At 35.0% G+C, this 15,511-nt stretch overlaps 1 protein-coding gene across 9 annotated transcripts in view; it reads left to right on the top strand.

Moving 5' to 3' along the window:
* The window catches only part of RB1CC1 (RB1 inducible coiled-coil 1), a 69,492-nt gene that overhangs the window by 37,986 nt on the left and 15,995 nt on the right, over nt 1–15,511 (top strand). For all 9 annotated transcript variants that reach the window (XM_071737534.1, XM_071737541.1, XM_071737540.1 and 6 more), the window contains 7 exons: nt 552–738; nt 819–900; nt 1,736–1,797; nt 2,555–2,658; nt 5,070–5,196; nt 8,728–10,643; nt 15,078–15,237. In XM_071737534.1, the coding sequence (XP_071593635.1) occupies nt 552–738; nt 819–900; nt 1,736–1,797; nt 2,555–2,658; nt 5,070–5,196; nt 8,728–10,643; nt 15,078–15,237 (2,638 nt within the window). The remainder of the gene's footprint in view (nt 1–551; nt 739–818; nt 901–1,735; nt 1,798–2,554; nt 2,659–5,069; nt 5,197–8,727; nt 10,644–15,077; nt 15,238–15,511) is intronic.

Raw genomic sequence — 15,511 nt, 5'->3', positions numbered from 1 at the left:
GTTGTGTTGTTGGCTGTTCTTGAAAATAATGTATTAATTATATCAATAGGACGATTTAAGATGTAGGTAACAAGGTGTCAGAATTTGTATCTTACAGGGGCTGGTATCTGTAGTGCTTGATTAGATTGTATGAACTTAACAAACACAGTTTTGATATTCTTTCTTCAACAAAATACCTACCTTTAATATTTCTTGCTATTGCTTTTCAATAGGTATTTTTAAATTCTTAAGCAAAAGTAGTACCATCTTCTTTTAAATTCTTCTGAAGAAAGTAAAATTATGTATGCTAAGAGCATTATTTGTCAAAACCAATACCTTAAGTGGTAGTAAGCGTTCATTTTTGGTACAGATATGTTGCTGTGATAAATTAACAAGGAATTGCAAGGCAACTGCTGAATTTTGAGTTGCTTGGTATTTCCATATTGCCTGTTCTTGTCCCATGTAAAATGTCATTGTTCAGTTCATCCAGGCATGTTACTAATTTTCGTCATATTTTCTGCATTTAAATATAACTAAGTTGTTATATTCTAAAGTGTAACCTGCTCTTATAGGTGGTGTTGTTTTGTAATGCTTCATGCTGACCAAGATGGAGAAAAACTACAAGCATTGCTTCGTCTTGTAACAGAGCTCCTAGAAAGGGTCAAGGTTGTAGAGGCTCTCAGTACTGTTCCTCAAATGTATTGTCTAGCTGTTGTTGAGGTTGTGAGGAGAAAAATGTTCATGAAACACTACAGGGAGGTAAGTACATAAACCTTTGAGACCAGACCTTTGTTTAAATGTAAAAATTAACAGCTGACTACATAATTTCTTTTCCACAGTGGGCAGGTGCTTTAATAAAAGATGGAAAACACCTGTATGAAGCTGAAAAGGCAAAAAGGGAATCTTTTGGTAAACTGTTCAGTAAGTACTTTCTTTTCTGTGAAATCAGAATTGTTGTTTTGTCTGTGTAGTGAAAACACAAGTTTAAATACCTGTATTAATTATTTTTTTTTTACTCAAATAGAAAATGTGTGCAGTGTGCCAGATGGTCCTATTATTAAAAAAAACAGGTTTCTATTAATTTGTATATTAATCAGATTAACAAACTGTTTCTTTCATTATCCAAAATACTGTGAAAGCTCCAATGAGTTTAATGCTCATGAAAGATAAGATTTCTAATTACTATATTTGAATATACCCTGTGAGTTCTTTTAACACTTTTAAAAGCATTACTGAATATTTGGGAATTGCTACAGATTCCTCTGTACTACTTTCAAAAAATAATTACCAAGGACTAAGGCCTACATCTTAGGACTAAAAGTTTTTTGAAAAAGCCCAAAACACTAAAATGAGGCTTCTGGTAAAAAAAATTATTGTTCTCTTTTTTTTCTTTCTGTGGTCTGCAACTTAGATTCTGAATGACCTGCTAAAATAAGAAAGTTGAGCAAAAAGTTAATTTTTTTTTTGCAAAGGAGATAAGCAAGATTACAGTGGAAGTTTCAGTTAGGAGTTGGGTCTTTTGTAGGGGTGGACATTAAGCAAGAAGAGGCCTCAGTTAAGTGGGAAGCACTACTTGGATTGGGGTTTTTACATGAAGTTCTGTAGTCACTAGCAATTTTTATGTTGTTGAGAAATGGCATAGTTAGTAATGCTGTCAGATTTAGTTCAGCTGTTACTGCTCTAGCTGTTTTCTCTTGAGGTATTGTTTATATGTTGCATTTCCTTATTTTCAACAACCTTTTTCTTTTTTTCCCAGGGAAGTCCTTTCTAAGGAATCGATTATTTAGAGGACTTGACTCCTGGCCTCCATCCTTTTGTGTATGTACTCAGTATAATTTTTATTATTTCATTTTTTAAAATAGTAATGTCATAAATTGGAAATCTAAACTTAATTCAAGCACATTGCTCTGACACAGCTGACAGTTGGGAGCTAGTGTTCTTTGCTATTTCGGTTGTTACATATTAACATGGGTTCATAGCTTGCAGTGTGGTATGAGAATGTCTGCTATTACTCAATTGTAATGGGGAGTTTGTTGTATTGAAGAAAAAAATGCTATTGATTATCAGGAAAAAGAAGTTGGCAATGTAATTTGATTTAATCCTTTCTTTTGAATAGTGAGCCATAAAATTAATCATATGGTAAAACAAATAAAATTTTTTCACGTTTTTCTCTAATCACTGGATGAGTGGAAAAGCATTTTCATCTCATACAATCATAGATTAATCATAGAAATAGAATCACAGAATCTATTCTATGATTCTAATAGGGGGGAGGTTGGACTAGATGATTGGTGTATGTGCCTTCCAGCTGAAATACTTTATTCTACTGATGCCCATGGCTCTATGGAGAAATAAATGACTGTAAATATAGATGTGTCTTGAGTTTTGGTTTTTGGTTGCTTTTTTTTTTCCCCAGAGGGTTCAGGCCAGATGTAGTTCCTTTAAAAATGTGTAAAATCTTTTGAGTGAGAGATATCAGTTTAACGCCAATGTTTCCATGTTAAGCTCTTTTTTAATCCCTCTTTATCTTGATATTATTTACTTTAATACCTAAATTAATTTATTTTTAATACAGACACGAAAACCTCGCAGATTTGACAGTGAGCTTCCAGATATCTCATTGAGTGACTTGCAGTTTTTGCAGTCTTTTTGTCCTTCAGAAGTCCAGCCATTACTCAGGTAAAGCACCTTTTAAAACCTTGTGTATAATGGAAATAGCTTTCTCCTTCTCTCATTCTCTTCTGACTTCTACTGTGTCACCTGTCCCCTCCCTTTCTGCTTATTTTTCATGAGGAAAAGAATTTTTGAACTTAGGTATTTCTTAAGCAATGGTCTCAACTGACTTAATGAAGATACATATTATCTGTATGCTTCCTGCACTCAAGCTTCATGTACCTGAGCTTGGATGACTTGAACATGTGTATTCTGTGTTGAGATGTAAATGATGTTGGACATTTCTGTGTCTCATAGCTAAAAAAGACAAATTGTTGTTAGTTTTGAATGGAAATATACTCAGAATTTTGTGGTTTTGTCACATCAGAATTAAATTGATGACTTTTTTCATGTGCTCTTTGTGAAATGATACCCTATAGGGAATAAAGTTCTTTAGCCCAGCATGAGATGATTGAGAATAGATCTTAGTAAAATAAGTTTGTCAGTGAAAAAGCAATAATTGAATATCTCTAAGTGCCTCTGTCTATGGAAATCCATCATTTTGAGCAAAAACTCTGTTTCTTTGTTTCTTAACTCCCAGCAATAAGACAGGCATGTAAATGTAGGCAGGAAAGCTACTTTTTTGTCTCACAGACAACTTGACAGGATTTTTTTTTTAATCTAGATCTTGTTGACTCTGAGTGAGCTTTGAAAGTCATACCTTAAGCCTCTAGCAATCAGAGAAATGCCAACTAAAATAATGAGCAAGAAATAGGCAGTAGCAAGTTCTATGGAAAGTTCTTTGTAGGAAGTGATCTCTCTCTGTCAGTATGACTGCAATCAGATGCTGAATGTATCAGTCATCCCTCTGCTGGAAGAGATCTGCAGTTACAGTTTTGCTTACAAACCCTACAAAAGATGGTAAGGTAAAAATACAAAAGGAAGATGCTCCACAGTTGTCTGTGAGGTTTGCCAGAAGTACCAGCCTGATAGCTGTTACTGGTGCACAGTGCAGCAGGAGCTGGATTGGCTGAGTTGTACTGGCATTCTTCTGTTTTGGTTTGGCTTGGTTTGGTTTTTTTGTTCACAATTCCTGACCATCCATACTGTTTTGCTGCTGGAATATGCTGTATAGTGACCTTAGTCTGTTTAACACTAGATTTGCCCTTGATTGTATTACAGCTGATACACCCTGTCAGTTTCTCTTGTTATGTGCTCTTAGGCTTGCATCTCAGTGATTCTGCAGGGAAAAAAATAGAAACCGTAGGATCATATTGATAATTTTTGCTTGATTTTGAGGTTTCTGACAATTTTTTGAGGTTTGTGACAATTTTACAACCTTCCAGGGGAGTTTGGAATGAGTTCAAGAAGAATTTGATCTTGGTATTACCAGAAAACCAGTCGCTAACCTAACTCTTGTTCTTGGTTTGAATTGTAGTGACATAGCTTTCCACTTGATGGCAATAGAGGTGGTATTATATCACGTTCTTGGTTTCTAGATTCACAATTGCTTTTGATGGAAATACTGATAATAGTGGTGGACTTGCAACTCGAGTGAGCAAAGCTATTCTACATCTTGGTAGAGATTGACCTTCAGAAGAAACTTTAGAGCAGTACTTTCTTTTTCATCAGAAGATCTTTAATATCTAAAGAGCAAGCAATAGGAAAGCAGGGCCCACCACTACACTATTTTCTGTCAGCAAAGCACTTCTGAGCTACTTAATAAAATGATATTTCTGTTTACTTACTATGGTTCAGCCTTTGCAAACCTTAACACAAAGATATGTTACCTCAGAATACACTGAAGTGCAATCTATGGTTATTGTATTGTTAGTCTATAAAAACTGCTTCATGGTATCAGTGAAGCTATTCCTGAAAAAATGAAAAATTATGGATATATGGACTGTCAAGAAAATTTTTAAAATGTTGCTTTTCCAGAGGTCTAGTAAGCTTGTACTCAAAGCTTATGTTGCAACACTTGCAACATGATCACAACATTTATCAATCTTTTAATTTAGGCTACCTGTCGTTAAAAATAAAATAGTAGTGAATTAATAGCTAAAGAGCAGGATTGGAGAGAATCCAACTGGAAATAATAGTCATTTGCAAACATAAGTTCTTAAGTTACAAATCTAATCAGTATCACTTCTCTTCCTGTTACTGTAAATGTAGGTGCTACTGGTATAATCTCCTCAGAAGGAAAGACTGACATACTACTTCCCAATCATCCTGTTTATCATTATGTACTCCTTAAAAGCTCTTAAGTTCTTACTTTAAAATGCAAATACCAAGTCTTAAAGGATTTTCCATATAAAGCGAAAATAGTACAAACCTTATGCAGAGTGAAGCTTAGTCTGTTCTGTTCTTAAATGCACTTAATATTCTTCAATATTAGATTTACAGTGTGGAAAAAAAATTAATCCTGTACTTTTTTTAAGGGTTCCCATACTTTGTGACTTTGAACCTCTTCACCAGCATGTACATGCTCTACATAACCTGGTAAAGGCAGCACAGAGTTCGGATGAAATGTCTCAAACTATTACAGACCTGCTGAATGAACAAAAGGTATTTTTGTTTTTTCTTTACCAAGAAGAGAATATGCCATAAGTCTAGCATATTTTCATAATATTGCTTTATTAGCCACTTCAAAAATAAACTTTGTTTTTCCAGGTGTTAAGATTCATTGGTCTCTTAACTGCATAATGGTGGTTTTATTTCTAAACACATTCTAGTTAATACTCCAACAATTCTGAACTCTTTAATGAGTGAAGTGAGTCTATCTGGACAATAGTCAAAAGATACTTAAATCTCCTAAACGTTTAACAGGTGCTAATATTCCAAAGAAATTGTAGTAGAATTAATTCTGTTAATATTTTTGTATTCTGCCGCCTTCTCAAGCTTCTGTGTGCAGAATGTGAGCGTTTTGGTTTTGTTGCTTTAGCTTGTATTGAATTAAGTTGCTGTTACTTCTCTAGATTTTAAGATTAAGTACTTTTGGCACAAGCGGTTAAGGAGAGTTCAGGGCCTTGGTTGGTTGTCTTCATTAGCCTGAGTATTGATGTCACCTACTCCTTTGTTGCAGTCCTGTTTTGGGGAGAAGGGAAGAAATATGTGCATTTTTTCATTCTCTGAATTAAGAAGGAACAGATGGCAAAAAGATCTTTTCCTAGTTTCACTCTGCTTGTCAAACAGATTCTGTTTCTGCCAATCGCTTTTGATTGCTTCTGGGTATTCATCCTCTAATTTTCATAATACACCAAACAAAGTCCTTTTAGCTTCTGACTGTAGCCTGTTTCTGTGAAACTGGGTGAATTTAGCAATGCTTAAAATTTTATGTGAAGTTGACTGCTTCAAATTTGGTTTCCTTATCAGTTTTGCTGCAGAAAAACACAACGGGTGTCATGAAGTTCTCTATTTTCTTATTCCTCTGGGACTTGTTCAAGAGATTTACTGGAAGTCTTTAATTTATGTAAAATGTAAGATCTGGGTTGCTCTTTGTGCTGTAGTGAAGAGATGTGTAATTTAGGTGATGTCTTGGCTCTTTTCTCTCTTTATGAAGATCCATTTTAATATGAACAGGTAATAACAAAACTGACAGAGCCTAATCACTGGAATGGCTAGAAGCAATGTAAATTCTGTGAAATCTGGGAGTTGTCTGTACGTGCTCTTGCAGTAAGCCATGTTCTGCAGCATGAAAGTCCACCCTCAACTTGGAACATGCTAAAATTTATCATAAAAGAAACAAGAATAGTGACAGGTGTTCTAACCTTAATTTTTCACTAAGACTTGCAATGTTAGAAGGGTGAAATAAATTGAAGGAGTAACTTAATTTTAAAAAATAATGCATAATAATGGTAGACGAGTAAACAGCCACACTTGTTGAAGCCTTGATGCTTTGCCCTTTTTGGTTCAAACTTACTTACCTATGAAAATTTTACCAGTACATAGCTGCACTAAAAAGTTGTTTAACAAATCAGGAAACTATGTTCTTTCCACTCTTCTGTCCTGCTGTGTGTTACCCAGTTTGGATTCTTGACTGACTTAGAAGTGTCAGCTGCTTAGACAGATTTGGCTAATTTTCTCCTTCCTTCAAGTAAATTGCATTGCACAGTCGGAGCTTGGCCATTCGTGATGTTGGCTTGAAAATGCCACATGCAGTCCTTTGGTATGAAAAGTTTCTCTTGTAAGAGCAGCTGCCTTTCATGAATTTACCATTTGTTCTAGCTAAGTTTGGAATTCTGGCACTCCTTGTAATCTTTCCAAGAATTGCCCCACTCCCTAACTATGTTTATCATAGTAACATAACTAGAACAAGGCATGTAATCCAGCAACACCTAAGAACTTAAAAATAAAACTCTGCTTTTCTGTCTCTGCTTACTATTTTTTCTTGTTTCCTCCTCACTCCTCTTCCGTGTCATCACAGGAATAATAGCATATGACATATGCATACATTGATGCCCATGGATTGTAAATAGACTAGACAAAGACCAGTCAACAAAGTCTTTCATACAGTTTTAGCTGCTCAAAAATGTGAGGTTTAACTCTTCACTAGGTAGTAATCTGGTGATCTAACTAGAGACCCAGCTTGCAGCAGCCACTGCAGAGGCTTGAAATTTGTTACAGTCCCAGGATATGAGGAAACCAAGATCATTAGAGCATTGCTCCTAACTGTGGCATGTTTTTCATTTTTTCTTCATGCATCTTTATTCTTGACCTTCTATGATGATTCTGCAGGGGAGCAAAGAGTTGATGCCATCTTCCTTTTGCATGGGGCTTTCTGTAACCTTTCTGTGGGGCCTAATAATGTTCACGGTCTTTGTAGGTGTCTGTTCCTGTTCTGAGAAACTGCAGATATTATTGTTGACATTAGGGCTTTTATATTCCCTGTTGTATTTCATAGTTAATAGTATAAGGTACTACAGGTTGACTGCTTGTTCCTAGTTCTTATAGATGTGAAGATAGTAAAGGAAGAGGACTCTATTACACATTTCACTAACGTTGTCAGGCAGAGTTTGCAAGCAGCATACTTATGTCAAATCTATTAAATAACTAGCAAAGATAAGAAATCTAGAACTGAAATGTTTTCATGTAGATATATCATACTGTAAGTTGAATTGTTAGTCACAAGCAAAAAGCTTGAAAATTGCAGAATGTAGCCTGTTTGCACAGTCTCTAAGGCCTTTCTGAAGTTGGTTACATTTTTAAAGCATTTCAAAGTGGTGTTTTATGGAATTTCAGCTACATAGAAATAACTTGGCCTGCAGTTACATCTATTATGGCTATGATATATCAAACTTCAGCTGAATTCACTTAAATCTTACTTTTCTACACTGCCATGGAATATATGTCATCTTAAAAATAGCAAAGATTGGTTTTCAAACACTGCATGAATTTATTCTTTATAGTTGAATATGCATTGGAACTTGATCTTGCTTTATAATTCATACAGTAGAGAACAAGAATTGATGATAAAACCCACTCAGACTGTGATGTCTCGCATTCTGGAAAGTCAGTTTGCTGCTTTTAATTAAAATGTGCCCTTCATTATACTGCACTTCTATGCTCTCACCAGCAGAACAGTTCTCATGCATGTTTTTCATACAGTATAAGACAAAAATGTTGTTGTTGATTTTATGTAAACCTGCTTACAAACTTTAGCAAAATAATAGTGGCTGAAATACACTGATTATAATAGCAGCATTAGCAGTAAAAATATTTAGTAAAAAATTATTAGGAAAACTGAAATCAATAGGCTGTTAGAAGACAAAGCCCATTTTTGACTGGTTATTTCAGGCTTTTTGTTATTCAAACTTATGTTTCAGACTTTTAAAGAAAAATTATATGTGATCTATGTAGGACTTCATTATTTATGAGTTTACAAATAGTGAATTTTTGAAACTTATTAAAAATCTCTGAATTTCTGCAATTTTTACTTACATTTCAGTAAATTATTTAAATTATTAAAATAATTAAAAATGTTCAAATAAATAATGTCATAAGTTCTTATTTTGCCTGATACGTCTTAATCAATTTAAAATATTAAAAGCTTTTCCCATCACTTCATTAACTATTTGTTTCATATTTTATAAATTGTAGGCCTCCAATAGCCAAGCATCACCACAATCTGCTACCACACCAAGGATGGAAAGTGCAACAGGAACCATAATTGCTACCTCTCCAAGAACTCCTCCATCACTCAGTCTTCAGGGTCCCCTGTGTCCTCCCGTGTGTCCCCCAGCTCCATTAGAAGAGTTGTCTCCAGACAGCATTGATGCTCATACATTTGATTTTGAAACTATTGCCCATCCGAACTTGGAGCAAGCTCTCAAGCAAGGTTCATTAGACTTGGATTCATTAGCAGAAAGTCCAGAATCTGACTTTATGTCAGCAGTAAATGAATTTGTAATAGAAGAAAATCCAGTATCTCCTAATGTAATAAGTGACCCACAGAGTCCAGAAATGATGGTGGAATCTCTTTATTCTTCAGTTATCAATGCAATAGACAGTAGACGTATGCAAGATACAAGTGCTTGTGTAAAGGACACTTCAGTAGAAAATGCACCTCTCACTGTTTGCATGGAGAAGTGCAGGGCTGCTGCCCAAGACTCAAAGATACATTTAAGAGGTATAAAAGAAGATCTTTGCCAGTTTAGAACACTTGTACAAAGAGAACGGTGTGACTTTTCTAATTCCTTAAAATGCACTTCTCTAGAAATAGTAAATACTATCGAGAAGGTAAAACTTTCACTTGAAAAAACACTAAAAGATAAACATCAAAAAGAATTACAGTCTTTGAAAAGTGAATATGAAACTAAAATTAATAAATTATTGGAAGATGGTGAAGAAAGCAAAATGAAGATTAAAAAATTAAAAGGTGACCTATTAGGCCTCGAGGAAGTTCTTCAGAACAAGAATGATGAATTTGCAATGGTGAAAAATGAGAAAGAAGCTGTAGTTTGCCTTCAGAATGAAAAAGACCAGAAATTACTTGAATTGGAATGCCAAATGGAGACACAAAATTGTGAAATCAAGGAACTGAGACAGTCACGGGAGATAGTACTTGAAGACTTGAAAAAGCTTCATATTGAAAGCAATGAAAAGCTACAACTCCTGAGGGCAGAACTCGAGAGTTTAGAGCAAAGCCATTTAAAAGAACTGGAGGACAACCTACAAGCCAGGCATTTACAGGAATTTGAGAAGGTGCTAGCTGAGCACAAGGACTGTTTAGATAAATTAAGAAAAGAGAACCAGCATAAGCTTGAACAGATGCAGGAATCTCATGCAGAAGTAATGCAAGAGAAACAGCAACAAGTAGAAGAGTTACAACTGAAGGTTTCAGATTTGTCTGATTTGAGGTGCAAATTAGAAGTTGAACTGGCCCTGAAAGAGGCAGAAACTGATGAAATGAAGCTTCTTTTGGAAGAAACCAGAAATCAGCAACAAGAGACCTTAAAATCTCAGATTGATAAGGAAACTGAAAGCTTAAAAAAGGAGATAGATAAATTAAATAATAAAATTCAAACTAACAGCGATGAATATCAAGTGGGCTTATCAGAACTAAGGACCCTGATGACAATTGAGAAAGATCAGTGCATTTCTGAGCTAGTAAACAGATACGAAGAAGAATCAAATTTGCTTAGAACTGAACTAAATAAAGTAACAGTTCTTCATCAAAAAACTTCTGAGGCAGAAAAAAGACTTTCAGAGCAAATAGCAGAACTGCAAAGTAAGTTAGAGTTGGAAGCGAATGCCTTAGAGAAGGAAAAAACAGAAAAACTGTCTCTCTGTGAGCAGCAGGAAAAGTATGAAGCTATTATCCATCAGCTAAAGGAAGAGAAAGAACTGTTGGTATCTGCCCAAGAACAAGACAGGCAGTTGCTCATTGAGAAGCTCAATTGTGAAAAAGAGGATGCAGTACAAACTGCTTGTAAAGAATTTGAATTACAGAGGGAAGCTGCTGAGAAAGGGCTTTTGGAAAAAATAAAACAACTTGAGATGCAAGTAAATCAGAGGTACAGTAAGAATTAACCTGCTGTGTTGGTTTTAGTATTTTAAAGTAATTACTACAGTATATTCATGATGTGCTATGCTTTAAGTAAAATCTCTTTGTAACAGTACTTATCTGGGTTGGTTTCTGTCTTCAAATTTAAAGTTAATTCCACTTTATACTTAGGTGATATTCGTGTGTATGTAGTTAAATCTAAAAGAGTGTAACATGTCTTATACAATGTTATTTCCAGTCAGAAATGAAGGTTTCTTTTACTTCTAGTAATGTTATGTTGAAGCACTGTTTCCATGGGAGCATGTTGCTTTAAATCCAGTTTTGATTGTTTCAGCCTCTCTATTTTCCTGTCTATTTCTCTGGTGTTAGCAGTGTGTGAGCATGCAGTGGCTAGCATTTACACTGGTAACTTTCTTTTGTTGGCTAACTATACTAAATTGACTCTAATGGTAGCATGAAAAAGTGTGGAATATATACAATTGACTGAGAATTACCTCATAGCCCCCTGGACTTGTATTGCCTTTAGCTGCCAGATTATGTATTTCAGGGTCTTCAGTTTGAGCTATATAATTCACACATGGGGAACATAAGTTTAAAGAACATTCTAACATAATTTTTTTAATTATTAATTTCTGTTTTTCCATTTTGGAAAGAAACTTAAGTGTTATTTTTCCTTTGCCTAGAGTTTGTCTGACTTTTCTTATCTCATCTACTTACTAGTTCATAATACCTGTCATCAGAGTAGATTATGATCTTATGGAATATAAATAATAGGATTTTTTTACTTAACTACTGATTAGAAACAGTGTTCTATTTTGAATTGTTAGAATTTGTTGTTTATGTTCTTGAAGCATGAAGGAATTCAGCAGATAGATCCTCTTTGTAAAATACCTAAATGGAGCATTTTTTTCTAGGTATTAAGATGCACCAAATAAATGAAATGGGAGAGACCAGTAAAATGTACAGGACAGCCATAAAACCAGAACAGTACTGTAGAATATGAATACAGACTTAAGTTGGCATTTTATTTTTTAATTTCAATGTAATTAAAAAAAAAATAATGGAGCAAGAGGTTATGAGAGGGTATGCTGAGTCCAGCATGTTTATACAATTCACTTACAGTGCAAGGGAAATCTGAATATCCACTTCAATCCTGTTACCTCAGGATTTTTATATAGTGTTGTGTGATGTGATCTGATGTATCAGTGCCTGTGGTTTGTAAGTCAGTGTATGAAAAAATATGTCAAGTTCATGGTTTTTTTTTAAATAAGATTGGGATATAATGAAATTAAGAAGTGCCCTTAATTCAACCAAATATTCTTTTAATTATAGTGAAATGAAAAGAAAAAAATATAAACCTTATGTTCTTCTTTTGTATGTATTGGCATGCTATAGAAAATTTTTAAAATCCACCGTCTACACTTAAATTTTAACAGCTGTTTAGCACTGCTGTGTGTATTCTTATACAAACTAAAAAAAAAGTAATGTATTTCAAAGAAAGATTACTTGCTTCAGTCTAAAAAAGTATTAGTAGTTTGCTCTGAGTTCTGTCAGGTTATTTAATTTTCTGTGAAACTTTAAAAATATATATTGCCTTTTAAGACTCCTTGTTATGCCCTTAATCTGCTGTTAGTTTTTTTCCTCCAGGAATAGAGACAGGCTGTTTTTTCTCTCCAGAGGGCATGTATGTTATGTGAATCTGTCTTAATATTTCAGTCACTGTCTAGCTGTTTGGTTTTTAAGTTCCTGAAACCCCAAGCTGTGTCAGTAATTCAAATTGACTTATTGTAACTCAGTTGCTGTTTGGCAGTTAACTTGTAATGGTAGAAACCAATTTTTATTTTGCATGTGTCTGTATGCTTGTCAAATAAATGCCCTTTTCTGCAAGAGCAATGTTATATTACCCAGCTGGAAGGCACAAATAGTGTAATTTAACCCTAGTGTTGCACTGGTATCAGCTTTGAACTTCTATGATAACCAACAAAAATAGTTTGTGACGAAGAAGTGTTTGTGGTCCATGCATTGCCAACATGAAAATCAATTTGTTGTGGTTATAACATGCCCAAAATTCAAATAACCTTAACTGGGAAAGGTGGTAAAACTTCAGGGCATTTGTAAGTCTCCTAATTCATCTTTGTACTGGATGTACTAACCAAGGCTAACTGAAAAGCACAGCTTCTGTGGTGATTTTCATCATTAAGCAGTTTGCTGTTTAAGATTCATAGCATTGTACAGAATGCTAAAAATAGAATACAAATCCTCACTGCTTTGAAAAAAATAACAGCTTTGGTTTCTTCCAGCCTTGGCATTGTCCAGTTGCTTCTATCAGGCCACCTCAGCAGTGAAGCTTGCCTGTAGAGCATATTTTTTCTTGCATCTAAGCTTAATTAAGATATATATTGAAATTTAATCCAGTTCTTAACTGCTTTCTCAGTGGCATATAAAAGATCAGCCTGGATGTCTCATGGCTTGCTATGTTCTCTGCTTATTCTGATTTCTGGAATGTCAAAGGTTGTTTTGCCACTCTGAGGATTTCAGTTGTCATTGAGGGCTCTTTTAAATGAAACAGCCTTTTTGACTGCATGGCTACTGCATAATACTTTGCATCTTCAGTATACATCCCCGTGGTAGAACAATGGTAGAATTGATAAATACATCCTTTGTCATCTTACAGTAAGTACTGTGTCTACTTTCAAAGGAACCACAACTTCAGAAGAAATTTCCTTTTGAAAACACTAAAAAAAGACGACCAGTGTTCTCACTGTTGTCTTAGTTGCTGAGAGCTTTGAAGATTACATGTGTAAACCAAATACCTGGTTTATTGAGGAGGTTTAAAAGCTACTAATAGATGTTAATATCCTTTACTTGGCTGTCATGTGCAAGCTGTCAGTAGGCCAGGCAGCCTGTCTGAAAGGCAGATGATCCCTCCTTTTTTTAGTGCAGCCAACAGCCTTAAGTTTAGGCTGGTATCTTTCAGATAATCTGATATGATATGAGACTGAGCTTTTATTGCTTATAAAGTAAGATTCAGGTTCACCTTCTCTTTTATACTCCTCAGGCAAGCTTATTCTGTGCTTTCTTAAGTTGCTAAAGAGAATTGAAGGCAAAACAGAGGTAGACTAATATGTGCCTGATTGTATAGTGGAGCAAAGACTCCGTAGAAATAACTTGAATTGGTTAATAGGTGCCCAAATTGCCACCCAGTATAATTTTAGTTCCTTTCCTTTTCTGCAATTCAATTTTCTTTTGTATTCTCCATGCTGGAGACCTTTGCGCTGTGTCTGATGTTCTATAGCCTTGGTCTTAACAGAATACCTTTGTGTTGTGAAGGAAGAATTCTTGGAACATCTCTAGCATTAGGAGTTGTGCTTTGGGGTGTTACTATATTTGCACACAGTGTTTTAATTTCAGCACAGGCTTCCCAACAAGAGGAGACCATATACTTCAAGTCTGCTGACTGTAAAAACCTTTTGTCAGATGTACGCAGATGGAGAGCTAGGTTTTAGGGGATTTTAAGTTCTGGTGTAGGCAACTAATAGAAATTTCAAATAGTAGTCTTTCACAGAAGTTGCCCAACAAAGGGACTTTTCCATTCCAGTATTCTTCAGTGGTCATTCTTTTTAGCTCCAGTGATCATTCTTGCTAAATCAAGCTAAAACACAAGAGAGACAGTAGTAAATTTTTTTTAGTTCAGTGGTGGAAAATATTTGGTCTATGTAACATTGCCTTTTTCAAGAGCCATTTAAAGTCTGTATTGCTCCTGTCTTGATTGTTGGTGCTTTCTTTTCTTTATGAGCATTTCTACTGTTCTTCACATTCAGCAACCCAGAGTTCTGAGTTTCATATTTGAATAGTGGTCACAGTACCAAGCCTGCCTGAATTCAAGAAGCATTCAGATGATGTTCTCAGGCACATGGTGTGATTCTTGGGGTGCCCTACACAGGGACAGGAGTTGGACTCGGTGATCTTGATGGTTCTGTTCCAACTCGGCATATTCTATAATTAGCATCAGATTTATTGTCAAGTTGCTTTAATTATGGGAGAGTTCTGAAGGCTTTGCATTTTGACATACAGAAAAATCTTCAGGGACTTATTAGGTCATTGTTCCTCCTTAGGTCATTGTTCCTCCTACTGGTTTCCGCACCTTCTATTATGTTAGTAAACAAATCTCCTCCCTCAACGAAGTTGCAAAATTAGAGCCAGTGTAGTCCACTAAAAAGCAAAGTGCCCAAGAGTGAGAATTTGGTGAGATACTTGTGATTAAACAGCTGATTTGTGTATTAGTGATGACTTAACTGGAACACAGTATTTATTAAACATTTCTGAAAAATGTAGGAATCTATAAAAAGTAGGAATCTATGACTTTTGTGTGTTTGCTTATTTTGTGTAATCTGGTACTCTGTATATGCTGCAAATTTAAAGCCTAAACTTTTTCTTTTTTAAGTCCTCCCGCTGAATCATCTGCTGAATCAAACCTGGTTGCTGAACTTCAAGAAAAGCTTCAGGAAGAAAAAATGAAATTCTTAGAGCAACTTGAAGAACAAGAGAAAAGAAAGAATGAAGAAATGCAGAACATCCGAACATCACTTACTGCAGAACAACAAGTAAAGCTGATCCTTTTTTATTACTTTTGCTCCCATGACAGATGTGTTCTTTTGCTGTCTTCAAGTTGTGGAGTTAGGTTTTTTTGGCTATGTAACACATTATGAATTTGTGCTATTATTTGAAGCCAGCAAAAGATGTGAAATTTTTTGACTGCAGACACTAATGCAGAAGTAAACCTTATATAGTGAATCTAATAGGACCGTTCCATACAGTACATTGATAATTGTAAAGTCTCTTTTTCCCATCAAAGTATGCCTTAATATGCCATTTTCC

This window comes from Heliangelus exortis, chromosome 2 (genome assembly GCF_036169615.1).
Source record: "Heliangelus exortis chromosome 2, bHelExo1.hap1, whole genome shotgun sequence".
NCBI classification, from domain to species: Eukaryota; Metazoa; Chordata; class Aves; order Apodiformes; family Trochilidae; genus Heliangelus; species Heliangelus exortis.
The sequence above is the reverse complement of the archived record's forward strand: the minus strand, read 5'-3'. Positions and strand labels throughout refer to the sequence as shown.